The sequence below is a fragment of the Eptatretus burgeri genome, chromosome 7, assembly GCF_056783735.1.
Source record: "Eptatretus burgeri isolate ZD-2024b chromosome 7, Ebu_testis_v1, whole genome shotgun sequence".
NCBI classification, from domain to species: domain Eukaryota; kingdom Metazoa; phylum Chordata; class Myxini; order Myxiniformes; family Myxinidae; genus Eptatretus; species Eptatretus burgeri.
This window is the reverse complement of record NC_140967.1, coordinates 111954639-111968299: the sequence shown is the minus strand read 5'-3', so window position 1 is coordinate 111968299 and position 13661 is coordinate 111954639. Positions and strand designations below refer to the sequence as shown.

Here is a 13661-nt window from a genome sequence, read left to right as displayed (position 1 = left end):
CAACTTTGGGTGGGAGGGAGAGAATGACACAATCACGGTCAAAACTTGCAGTGTTATCAACCAGGTCACCCTGTTTCCATGCAGTGAGCAAGACCTTTCTTCAAAGTAAGATATTCCATTTATCAATATGTAGGTCAAAACACTCTTGGGAAAAGGGAAACATTACTGACAGCCAATTCGACAATAGTACAAAAATTAAATTTATAAAGTACCAGCAACAATTATAATTGAGAACTACATGAATATAATTTTCTTCCACATGGGAGTGGAGGGGAAGCCTTAGCCAGAGGTATTCCTCGGGGTGTTGGGGAGTGAGGACAGTGCATGGAGAGTGAGGAATAGAGTCTTTGATGAAGAGAGCAACACCTCCACCAGGACAAGGTTCAGCTCTATCATACTGGAGGAGGGAGTAACCGGGAAGAGCTATGAGGAAGTCAGAGACGTGTTGAGGGAGGAAAGTTTCTGTTCGGCAGATTATATCTGGTTTGTTAGTGACAACCTGTATGGAAAGATCTTTCAGGTTTGAACGAAAGCCCCGGATATTTGAGGTCCATACTGTTAATGAAGAGGGAGGGGAGGAGGCTTTGGGTGCAGGGGAGGGAGGGGAGGGTAGGACAAGGGAGGAGGGGGGAAAGTAAGGAAAGTTGTTGAAAGAGTGTAGGGGATTGCAGATGAGCAAGGGGAGTGGGGCCGGATGAGGAGGAGAAAAGGGTCTGTGGTGCTGGGTTGAGGTTCGGTGGGGAGTAATAAGAGAGGGGGAAGAAGGCAGTTGAAGATTTGATGAGGTAGAGTGATGAGATGGAGGAGAGAGGGCAGGGGAAGGAGGCAGCTTCGTGAATGTGAGGGGGGGTGAGCAACTTTGAGAAGGGTGAATGAGAGGTGTTGGCTGGTGTTTGTTTCATGCCTGGTGTTGGCTTAATGCTTAGGGTGGTGGGCTTGGGATCCTCGGGTCCCGAGTTTAAATCCCGCTCAGCTGTTGAATTAATACCAGGTGGGGTTAACTCGGCCTGTCATCCTTCTGAGGTCGGCAAAATGAGTGCCAGTATGCTGGTGTACTGTGTCGGATTGGCAACCTGTCCAGGATTGTGCCCAATAGCCAAGGAGACTGCATAGGCAGCACCAACGCTCTGAACAGAGTATGGTCCCAATGGTGGGGGTGGTGGTGAGTGAGAGGGGAGAATGGTGGGAGAAATGTGAGGGGGGAGTTTTGAGAAAGGTGAGAAGGAAGTTTGGAGGGGGAAGAGTGTGATGGTTGCTTTGAGAGGGAGGGGTGAGATGGGTGAATGGGCACTGAAATTGGAAAAAAAAATTGATGATTGATGGAAAGTGAACATGCATTGCAAACTGGGATTGTTTACTTTTTAGTTTGGAAATGTGACTGTAGACATTACTTGAGAGATGCAATACAGGCAAATTAAGAGAATGGAGAGAAGAAATGTTGTTACAGTTGGATTTTTTTGACAACGTATGAATGAAAGGTCTAATTGAGAGCAGTCTTCTGAAATAGAATAAGAGTTGTGAATTATGATACAGTAATGAGAACCACACGTGTGAAAGAAGAAGATGAAGTATTATAAGAGACGGTTTTTATTAATATTATTGTTTGAGAGAGTTTTCGTCAGATTAGGTAACAGAAAGGTTGGAGAAAAAAAATCGTGAGGTGAATGGTGAATTTGGATCGGTAAACGCAGAGTGAAGCTGATGTATCAATGAAAAGTACCAGGAAGAGGGTGGAGAGACACGTGGTTTCAGGTGTATGGTGAGAAAAGACACAAGGAAAAATATTTTGTTTGTTTTTGATGGATTTATGAAGATTAGAGAAAGGAAGGTTGCAGGAAGAGATCATGAAAGTAATGGTGAGAGTGGGTCAGATAAAATAGAAGAAAGATGGTGTGCCGGCAGAAGGAGGAAGAAAAAGAAGAAGGATCTGCACTCGTGGGTATGGAGGGAGAAGGGGTTGTTGTATTTTTTGTTATTTTATAAATTTAACACAAGAAACAGAGGGTGTAGTTGGGAGGGATCGATGGGGGCCATTGGGAAAAGTGGGGAAAATAGGAATTGATGGCAATAGGGAGAGTACAATAAAAACGATCGTACACCTAGACGGGAAGGACGGGTGGGCCTCAAGGAACCGGATAAGACAAGGTCGATGAAAACTCACAAAATGGCGTGATCTTTGAAACAAAACCGAACTAGTAACACACAGTAAACATGTAGGTGAGAAAATAAACAGTTAAAACGTGACGTATTCCGACCGAAAATTTAACTTTGAGAAAGTCGGCAGAGATCCCCGAGAGAAGCCGCCATCACCCCAAACCCGGAACCTGAAGTCAATTTTGAAATCAAGGAGAGATTCAATTACCTTGGCAGTGATATTCATGTCTCTGCTGGCTGTGAGCCAGAGGTCAATAGACGTCTGGGTCGGGCCTGGGGAGTCATGGATTCACTGGAACATGGGTGTGGTGCTGCCGGTACCTGTGGGGAAGACGAAAGTCCAAGTCTTCAGGGTCCTTGGTGCTTCCAGTCTTGCTATATGGATGTGAGACTTGGACTCTGACCATGGATCTGAGATGGAGACTTCATTCCTTTGATACCAGGTCTCTTCGGAGAATCCTTGGCTATTGCTGGTCGGACTTTATGTCCAACGAGCGGTTGCTGGGAGAGACTCGAATGAGATTTGTTACCTGCATAGTCCGTGAGCATCAGCTGCGGCTGTGTGGACATGTGTCTCATTTTGCTGACGCTGATCCTGCTCACCAGATTCTCTCAGCGAGGGATCCTCTTGAGTGGAGGAGGCCAACGGGCCGACCACATGCCTCATGGTTGCAGCAGGTTGATCAGCACCTCGAGGAGATGGGGATGGTCCAGGAATCTGCCTGGGGATGGCTAAACGGAGGCCCCTGGAGTACCGGCGGAAAGTGGATGCAGCGACGTGCTGCTCCAGTGCATGCTCCCATACCTGACCTGACCTGAATTAGAATGACAGATCATCTATAAAATATGTATCCATACCATTACTGTGTGAGTACATCTATAAAGTTTGCACAACAACATATGTAAATCAGTAGTCTATCCATATATGTAAAAACAAAAAGCATGGTGAGGTGAGGAGCGATGTAGTCCGTGAAGACTATATGCCTATGAATGATGTCATGTTTGAACGTTAATTCCCCATGACCCCAAAGACCCAGATGACCCAAACGTCTCCGAGGACCCTAAATAACCAAAATACTCCAAAGACCCAAAAGTCACTGAGGACTCAAAAGACCCCAAAGACCCAAAAGGCCACAAAAACTGCCGAAGATCCAAAGACCCAAAAGTCACCGAGGATCCCAAAGACCCAAAAAGACCCCGAAGACCCTAAAGACCCAAAAGTCATGAAGGACCCAAAAGTCACTGAGGATCCCAAAGACCCCAAAAAGACCCCAAAGACCCTAAAGACCCAAAAGTCACCGAGGACAAAAACAACACCCAAAAGTCATCGAGGACCAAAAAGTCACCCAGGACCCAAAACACCCGAAGACCCAAAATATGCCGAAGACCTAAAATCCCCCAAAAATCAAAAACTCCACGAAGACTCAAAAGACCGAAAGGACCATAAAGACCTTGAGGAGCCAAAAGACCCCAAAGACCCTGAACACCATTTAAACTCCTTATTTCCTTCAGACAGATTAGATAACTCAGACCCTTGACCATTTAGACCACTTGGACATTTTTATATTGCAAACTACCAAATACGACTCGTCACTTCACTGACAAGAATACTAAGAGGGGAGGGGGGAGAAAAACAGAGGGGGTGGAGAGAGAGAGAGGGGGGGAGAGGGAGAGGGAGAGACAGAAAGAGAGAGAGGTGGGGGAGAGAGAGAGGGGGTGAGAGAGGGAGGGAGAGAGTGAGAAGGTGAAGGTGAAGAGAGAGGGGAGAGAGAGTAAGCGAGGAGGGAGAGTGAGGAGGGGTGGGGAAAGGGAAGGCAGTATGAGGTGTGAGGAAGGGAAGGCAGACGCGCGGTGAAACGTTAATAACGATTCATACAGTCTCATCAAAATTATTCTGCAATGCATAACAGTGAAGATGGAAACAAAATAAGGTCTGAAATTAAATTTTCTTCCAGTCGACCTATCAATACTGCCCAGAGACAAACAACACACAGGCACGTCCAGAAATAAAGCATCCAGAGGAAAGCAGCACCCGGACACAAACAGAGATAAATACCGCCCAGACACGTCCAGAGATAAATACCGCCGAGACATGTCCAGAGATAAATACCGCCCAGACACGTCCAGAGATAAATACCACCCAGACACATCCAGAGATAAACACCGCCCAGACACATCCAGAGATAAATACCGCCCAGACACGTCCAGAGATAAACAAACATAGTCCGGAGAGGTCCGGAGACAAACAAACACGACCCGCACAGGTCCGGAGACAAGCGAACATGGCCCGGACAGATCCGGAGACAAACAAACACAGCCAAACAGCCAAATCGTCCGAAGACAAACACCGTCCAGAAATAAACAACGCCTGGGCATGTCTGGAGATAAACACCATGTGGAAACAAAAACCACCAGGACACGTTCAGTGATAAACACCATCTGGAGACAAACACCTCCTGGAAACATCCAGAGACAAACACTGCATGGATACGCCCAGAACTACGCTGTCCGGAGACAAACTCCCATCTGGACATAAACACCGATCGGACACATCCAGAGATAAATACAACCCGAACACGTCCAGAGACAAACACCATTGAGCAGGGGTGGGGGAAGGGTTCTATCAAGAGATAACCAACGCCTGGCCACGTCTGGAGAGAAACTCCGTCCAGGAGGCAAACACCGACCAGACATGTCCAGAGACAAACATGGACAGGTACGAAGACAAACATCGCTCGGACTTAAACACCTCCTGGCCATGTTCAGAGATAAATACCGCCCGGAGCGGGGCAGACTGAGGACTCAGGCATTCGGGCACCAACCGAGGGCCCGGGCCATCAAAGTGCCCGAGCTCAAATTTTTTTTTTATATATTAAACATTTAACTTGCTTTAACCAACATGACCAGTGACCTTTCCGGAAATGTTATCTTGTTTGTACTTATTAGAATGGCATAGTACACATTCATATGGAAACATGTACTGTCTCTCTTCTCAGTTCTTGCACCATTCACTCCTTCAGACATAAGCACTCGTTTACTGTCGGGCTTGTTCATTGCCCTCCACCCCTCCCCCATGTAAATATTGATTGCTCTCCTCTTGTCTGGCTTCAGTTGCATCGGTAAATAACGAAGAGCAATTTGAGATTGCATACCCTTGAGAGAACATGTGTTGTGTGCTGTATTTTGTGTGCTGGTGTGTTACGAAATTAATTATACAGTAGACATAATTAATACATTCCAATAGGTAAATAGTAGATAACTAATAAATGTATTCACATTCCAATTGTACCTTTTTTAATAGATATCCTCCTTTTGATGTGATCTTTCATATTTATTTCATTATGAGAAAAAAACAGGAAGACGCATTGATTCGAGCCATACATTCAGGCCTGGGGTATTCAGCCACATATAGTCGGTGACAAATACGGCACAATCCTGACAATGGAAACTTGGCCGAATGTGTATTTATTCCATTGACTCCTATAGAGGACTGGAACCTCACGATCTCGGGGTTTGTAACTTGAGTATGAAGGATTAACTTCAGTCCGGGGCTAAAATGACTTCGAGAAGGACTAGAGACACGATCTCGGGATCCATATAGGGTTTTTTGAGGATGGAGAGTTCAATAGTGTCATTTTCACCACCACCTGAGGTCATCTTCAAGGTCATATTTCAAGGTCAAATTACTGAATTTTGGTATTTTTTGCCCGTTTTTGTGTCTAACTCATAGAGGAAAACTTTTGTAAAGTCTATGACAAAACATGACATTGTGCACCAACTGCACCGACTTTCTGATTTCTATCATCGTTAACTGATGTATGTTTTGTTTGTTTCTCTTTCAGAAACTGTCCAGCTGGTGATCTCACAGGATCTTTGTGTTGTTTCCTGCTTTGGTGACAATATGCAATGTCGTTGCAGCTGCTATGGTTGTAGAGGAAACTATGATGGGACGCCTTATGTAAAGGTCATATCCTTCCCAAAAGATCCTGAGGAGAGGGAGAGATGGATATTGGCAATGCCAAATGAGAAAGAAAGCTTGAGATGCTTAAAAGAGATATATATTTGTGAGACACATTTCAATTGTGATTGGGTGTCAGTTAGAGGTGGAAAATGACCCAAAGAACCCCCATCAATATTTCCTGGAGTACCGAAATCAGCTTTGAAGCAGGTGACCTCAGCCCCACACCCAACATCATCTTCAATGTCAGAATCAAGAGCTAAGAAGATGCAGGCAGCTGATGAGGTTGCAGACAATATCCAAGATTTCGACCACTTCTGTGCTAAAATCAGCTCCTATTTTCTTGGCTTTAACGTCATAAAAGACCAGGAAAAACTTTACCTATCAAGAACTGATGCTACTGGACAAACTGTCAAGCAGTTCTTTCATTTCCAACAAGTTCACTCACCTTTTGGATTTCTATTCTTGAATAAAGTTGAGAAAGATGGCATTGAGGTGCTCAAACGACTTTTCCTTTGCAGAAGAACAGCCTGCTCTCAAAATGTTCCCAGATTAGATCCATAACTGACCAGGTAAACATCTATGAATGCACAAGCAAGGAAATTCTTCAGCTTGTAATAAGCCAGCTCTGTTGGATGACTGAGGCACACGAGCTTCCTCATTTCACCTTCCTTCTGTCGCAGCTGCAGATTCTGGCAGAGAAAGACTTTGACTATGTTCTTCCTGCTATATTTGCAGATGAAGCCTTGGAAAAGATTTTCGGCCAAGCCAGGCAAAGAAGCGGTGGAAACTTCTACGTTGACGTAGTTGACATTATGGCTGCAGCTAAAATTGTAAATTTGCAAACACTCATTAAGCATGACATTATGCCCAAATCTAGTTCTCGTGTGATTGATTGCGACAAGAACTGCACAACTTCCATAAATCCAGATGAGTGAAGTGAACTCATTGATGAGATTACTCCTCAAGACACTCAGGATCTCTTGGGGTCTGACGATTCCCTTAAGCATAAAGTCGTTTATTTGGCCAGATACCTTGTTCATAAATATGGTGATAGCACTAGTATGGAGGAGATCATTGATGATGAAGATGGTAACGAGGTGTCATCTGAGTTTCTAGATAATTTGAATAGAGGTGGATTGAGTGTGCCGACGATGTTAACAGTCTTTTTTGTACATTATGCCTATAATTTGTATGATAAGACTAAAAAAATGCATTGCCGATTTCATTTTGCTGAGCTATTATCCTCTGTAGATGCACCTTTAGCTAGTAGTAATGCTGCATGTACTACTTTAGCTAACATTCTATTGAAAGCTCATGTCCTCAATGTAAGTGACAAAGAAAAAGCTTCGGGATGCCTCAGGAGGCAAGAAAAGCTCTTCAACTCGTGATAGACATAGACATAGTTGTATTTGGCATTGTGTTGTGACATGCATATAATGTTTATGTAATACGATATATGACAATAAATATCAGTTTGACAGTTCTACACACTTGCATCTTATTGCAATCAGCCATCTATCACCGTTTATGAGTTAGACACAAAAACGGGCAAAAAATACCAAAATTCAGTAATTTGATCTTGAAATATGACCTTGAAGATGACCTTAGGTGGTGTTGAAAATGACACTATTGAACTCGCCGTCCTCAAAAACCCCTATATGGATCCCGAGATCGTGTCTCTAGCCCTTCGAGAAGTCATTTCAGCCCCGGACTCAAGTTAATCCTTCAGACTCAAGTTACAAACCCCGAGCATGGGAGATTCCAGTCCTTCTCTGTAGGAGTCTATGATTTATTCCCAACTCCCTCCTCCAAGCCCAGCTCGGAAAACATGTTTATTTTCCCTCATATTTTTAAATTCACCAATATGCACAAGTGTTCACAATCTGAATATCAAACAGTTTTCAACACAAAATTAATGTAATTGTTTGCATTCATGTGTTGAACATAAAATAATTGAAGTTGTCACTGATACTGCATGTAAGCTTTCACAGCTTAGGTTACCTATGCTGGCCTGGAGTTAAAGTTTAAAGTGAAATCAGTTTCATATCTCACCTTGAACACGAGATTTCTCACCTTGAGCACAATAATTTTTTTGCAAAAGCACATCTTCACTTTTGTCCCCAAATTTCAGCTTCCTAGCTCAAAGGATGGCTGAGATATCACCCAGACAAACAAACAAACAAGCCGGAAGGCAGACATAGGTCGCGAGCATCTGATGACCTTTGACCCCTGATCTGAGTTAATCTAGTACTAAGTACTTACGAAATTGCAATCGAATCGGTTAACCCGTGTATGAGCAAGGGGGCTTTGAATGGTCATTTTGCCCGAACAATGCACTCATTGACCTTTGACCCCTGACCAAGCCGAGATAGGTCAATATGTCCTGCAGCAAAGATGTAGTACTCATTGAGTACTATGTACCTATGAACTTTCATTCGAATCGGTTAATCCGTGTAGGAGCAAGGGTGCCTTAAATGGTAATTTCGCCCGAAAAATGCACTTATTGATCTTTCACCCCTGACCTACTCGAGATAGGTCATTATGCAAATGAGCAAAGTTGTAGTACTCATTACTGTCTATAAGCATGTAAAGATTCATTCGATTCAGTTCAACCGTCTTGGAGCTAGTGTACTTTGAATTTTCAGCGGGAATGCTCAATGGCCCTCGGACACCCAAGTTGAGAGGGTCACCATTTGGAAACTAGAAGATAGAGAAAAAAATGGATGTCATATAGCAGATAGAGAATCACCTTAAGATTATGCATACCAAATCTCATCGAGTTCCATCTACTGATAACTACTCAGTTTCAATTTGAATGAAAAGTCCCGAAAATGCGGTTTGATATCGGAAATACCCAAAGTTCGAGGGGGTGCTGTGGGTGAACAAAGATATAAATCGAAAATCCGGCTTGATTGTTTGTGCACAATGCATTCCAGATGATTATTGTGAATTTTCATGACCATCTGATCAAAACCCTAGGAGGAGTAGCATTTGGTGCAAAGGCACCTCAAGTTCTTGCATATTATTGATTTTTGCGCTTTGACCCCTGACCTCAGCAATATCAGTCAATATGTCCTGAGGCAAAGTTGTAGTACTCATTGCGTGCTATGAACCTGCAAAGTTTCATTCAGATCGATGCACTCACCTTGTCGCTAGGGGGCCTTCAATTTTCGCCAATTTTCGGGAATACCCCATTTGTAGTGGGCGCTGCGGGTAAACTATTCCATATATCACAAACACCGGAATATATTGGGTAGAGCATCACCTGTAGATGATGCATGCCACATTTCATAAGCCTACGTGGGATAATAGCTTTCGGAATTGATTTCGCATGAATGGTACCGATTTTGAAGGTTTTTCGGCTGTTGCTAGGGGACCAAAGCGTCCCTAGCAACCATCACAATTTCCAAAGCACTAGGTCATAAGATGTACCAACCACCCGAGTTTGGTCTAAATCGGCCCACGTTTACTACCAATTATGCTGATGACAAACGAACATACATCCAAACAAACAGAATTACTGACAATAAGGGTCACCTATTTCGGCGACCCAAAAAAACAGTAAAAACTGAGTACTCCCTGCCTTCAGTGCCTGGTGATGATGTCATGCATTGCCGAGATATGGAATTGGGAAGGAGTGGTGTACAAAAAGTGTAATATTTTATAATTAGTGCTGTGAAAAAAATGAAGTTATCCTCATCTCTGTAGCAGGGATGAAAAAGCTCGGTCCGGACATATTGCAGCATAATGGCGACCCAGTGGTCAAAACCCTTTGTTTCTTGAGGTTACAAAAAAAAAAATCTAAGCACCCAGATAATTATCTGAAAAACAAATATATTCCTGCATTGTCCATTGTTCCCAAATGACACAATTCTGAAAATAAAGAACATCACTCGTTGGATAGAAAACCTGGTGTTTGCACCTTGTCCTGCAGCTCATGAAGCAAGAAGGCCACGGGCTGTCCATGGAGGTTTCCAGTGCGTGATGTTAGTGGTGTGTTGACATCAGGATGTGCGTCCACCCAGATAACTGCAGGATTTTGCTGTGCCAGGGAGTGGCCAAACACGGAGCCAAGAGCAAGACTGTCAAAACAAACCCAGGCAGTTCGTCAAGCCCTGAGCCATTGAATGTCAAACGTTTGCACTGGTCTTTTTTTTTTTTTAGATACACGACTGGTCAAAAGTTTTAGAACACCCCCATTTTTCCAGTTTTTGCTGAAATTTAAGCAGTTTAATGTTTCAATGTCCTCTGAAATTAAAGCATAGAACAAATAAACAATTGCAGATAATAAAGAAATCATGGAATCGTTTTGTTGAACAAAATTTAATCTACATTTTTGACTCATCAAAGTAGCCACCTTTTGCAGATATAACAGCCGAACATACTCGTGGCATTCTTTCTGCAATGGAAATCAAATATTGTTCGGGAAGTTCTTCCCAACACTGTTGCAGAAGTTTCCACAAATGTGTTGCACTTGTAGGTTGCTTTGCTTTCACCCTTCTGTCCAGTTCATCCCAAACCAGCTCGATGGGGTTTAGGTCTGGAGACTGTGCTGGCCATTCCATGATTTGAAGCCTACCATCTTGTTCTTTTCTTCAAAGGTAGTTCTGACATAGCCTGAAGGTATGTTTTGGGTCGTTATCTTGCTGTAGGATGAATCCCTGACCAACTAGGCGGAGACCAAAGGGTATTGCATGGCGCTGCAAAATGCTGTAGTAGCCCTTTAGGTTCAGGGTGTCAGTCACTCTGTGCAAGTCACCGACTCTGGATCCAGCAAGAGAACCCCAGATCATCACAATTCCTCCTCCATGTTTGACAGTTGGTGTCACACACTGAGGAACCATCCTTTCGCCTATTCGATGGCATACAAAAACCCTGCGTGATGAACCGAAGATTTCAAATTTCAATTCATCGGTCCATAAGACCTTCCAATTTTCAGTAGTCCACTGGTGGTGCTTCATGGCCCAGGCAAGCCTCTTTTTCTTATTTTGCCATCTTAGCAATGGCTTCCTTACTGCCACTCAACCTGTCAAACCTGCAGCTCGAAGTCTTCTCTTCACAATTGAAACTGAGACTTCCTTCCTTTGACCAGTGTTAAGCTGTGCTTGAAGCTGCTGTCCTGTGAGCCGCTTATCACACAAGCTGTTGACTCTCAGAAACTTGTCTTCTGATTGTGTTGCGGCTTTGGTTCTGCCAGACCTCTTCCTGTTAGAGTTTCCTCCAGTTTCCAAGTGCCTTTTGATGGTGTAGGAAATTGTACTCACTGACACCTTGGCTTCAGTTGCAATTTCTCTAAAGGAGAGACCTACACTTTTAAGGGTTATAATGGTCTGTCTGTCTTCCTTCGTTAATTGTCTTTTTCTCACCATTATGATAACAATGTACTACTTCCTGCAGTGCAATGTTGGCCAAATAATGCTTCAGAGGGTGGAGCAACACAGTCTGTTCCAACACTGCTTTTATACAGACAGAGGGTTTGTAACTAATCAACAAAAGTTGGGACACCTGTAGGAATTGTTTGCATCAACTTTCAAGGCTTAATTTACTTCCATTGCTGCAGAACAACTGCAGCTGCTAACCCATTACTTGTTCCCTGAAAAGGGCCTTTTTTAACAACTCTGAAATTTACATTATTTTTCAGTTTTTTTGTAACCTCTAGCAGTTTACCGCTTGGCTTTGTACCATTTCAAGTTATTTACTGGACTTGAACTGCTTAAATTTCAGTAAAAACTGTAAAAATGGGGGTGTTCTAAAACTTTTGACCGGTAGTGTACATTGTCAAGGCCCGTATAAGAGCGAACACAGAGAATGTATAACAAGGGGAGCAGGAGACAAGAGGGACGGGAGAGGGGGGGGGAGCACAAAACAGTGGGGAATAGACACATGAGGAGATCTGTGGAAGGGAACGGGATGGGGCGGTGTACACTGGGTAAACAAGATGAATACTGCAGGGACTTTCATGAAGGAAAGCAGGGGAAATGGAGGAGGTGTGTTTGGGGTGGATGAACGGGGGTAGAAAAGATCATGGTTTTGGATGAGGGAAGATAAGAGATGGTGGTGAACAGCTATTTTGAAGATCTGGAGGGAAGAGTCGGATTGAAGAGAGTGTGGGAGTTTGTTCCAAAGGTGGAAAGACGATAAGAATGAAAGAGTGAAGGTGAGCAGTGATTCTTGATTTTGGTAATTTAACCAGAAGGGGGTTGCTGACTGACCTTGAGCGCCCTGAGGAAAAATTGGCGGGATAGTTAGCAGAAAGAGCGGGGGGGGGGGGAGTTGGAAGGGGAGGCTGGAGTTGAGATGGAAGCAGTCAAAGAAAAAAAAACCACCGACCTGCCTGCGGTGAGAGAGTGAGAGACCCAACGACTCGGCCTCATCGCGGAAGATACCAATAATCCTAAATGCCTTGGTTTCCACAGCATGAAGCCGAGAAAGGTGAGAGGCAGGGACACCAGCCCAGATGGGACAGCAGGGCTCCATCAGACTGTAGATGAAAACTGAGTACGTGATCAGGAGCTCAGGTGTGCAAAGTAAGGACTTTGAACGATGAAGGATGCCCAATCGGCGATTGGTTTTGGAGGCCAGCTTGGAAATGTGGCTTTCCTCGGATCATGGCAGATATTGAGGCCCAAAGGTTTGAATGAAAGGACTTCTTCAAGAGAATTGTTGATGAGATACATTGGGGGGGTGGGGGTTCCATATGGTCCTTTCCAAGAGACAGAGTGAGAGTGTGAGATTTGTCAGGGTTGAAAGCCATGTTCCACGTGTTGGACCAGTTTGAGATTTTATCTAGATCTGCAGAGAGCAAAGAAGCTGCTGCTTGCTGGTCTGAGGGATGACAGATGGTATGGCAGAGGGTGTAGTCATCAGCAAAGAGATAAAGAGGATTTCCCAGAGAGTCGGAGAGATCATTGATGAGAACGAGAACATGAACAGGGCCCAGAACACTGCCTTGAGGAACTCCAGCCTGGACAGGAAAAGGGGATGAGAGAACGCCATTAAGGATCACACGTTGACTGCGACAGGAGAAGAAGTCTGCGAGCCAAGAGTGGAGATCGCCTTTGATACCATAGGAAGAGTTTGGTGAACAGGGACGGGTGTCACACCATATTGAAAGCATGCGATATGTCTAAGGAGATGGCTCTGATCTGCTTTCCCAAAAATAGATGGAGGTCCTCAATGCCAAACATGAGGAGCTGCAAGTCCAGGGCAGAGTGACCTGGTCTGAATCCAAAAAAGCCATTAAATTTTCAGACAACCACCATTTCTTTCTCCACAGCTTTCAATGCCCAGAAATTCTGGCATCATCTCGTAAATCACGTGCACATTTTGCAAAACATTATATCCGTTAAATTGTGAACTGTCTATGGAAGCAACAACGTTGCTTTGTTACCACTCCATGTCACACCTTAACATCCATCATTTACAGGCTTCGAGTCATGTGTTCGTCGAGGAAATGAGAGCAAGATCTTCCAAAGTGAAATTATATGCGAGTAATATATAAGAATTAACATTTTCCACCAGAATGTAAACACCACATGAAATCGAG

The 13661-nt window shown here is 44.0% G+C and overlaps 1 protein-coding gene across 1 annotated transcript in view; it reads right to left on the bottom strand.

Moving 5' to 3' along the window:
• ARG2 (arginase 2) overlaps positions 1-13661 on the bottom strand; it is a 173602-nt gene that overhangs the window by 92940 nt on the left and 67001 nt on the right. Inside the window, exon 4 of the mRNA XM_085890302.1 lies at positions 10038-10197. Coding sequence (XP_085746428.1) covers positions 10038-10197 — 160 coding nt within the window. The remainder of the gene's footprint in view (positions 1-10037; positions 10198-13661) is intronic.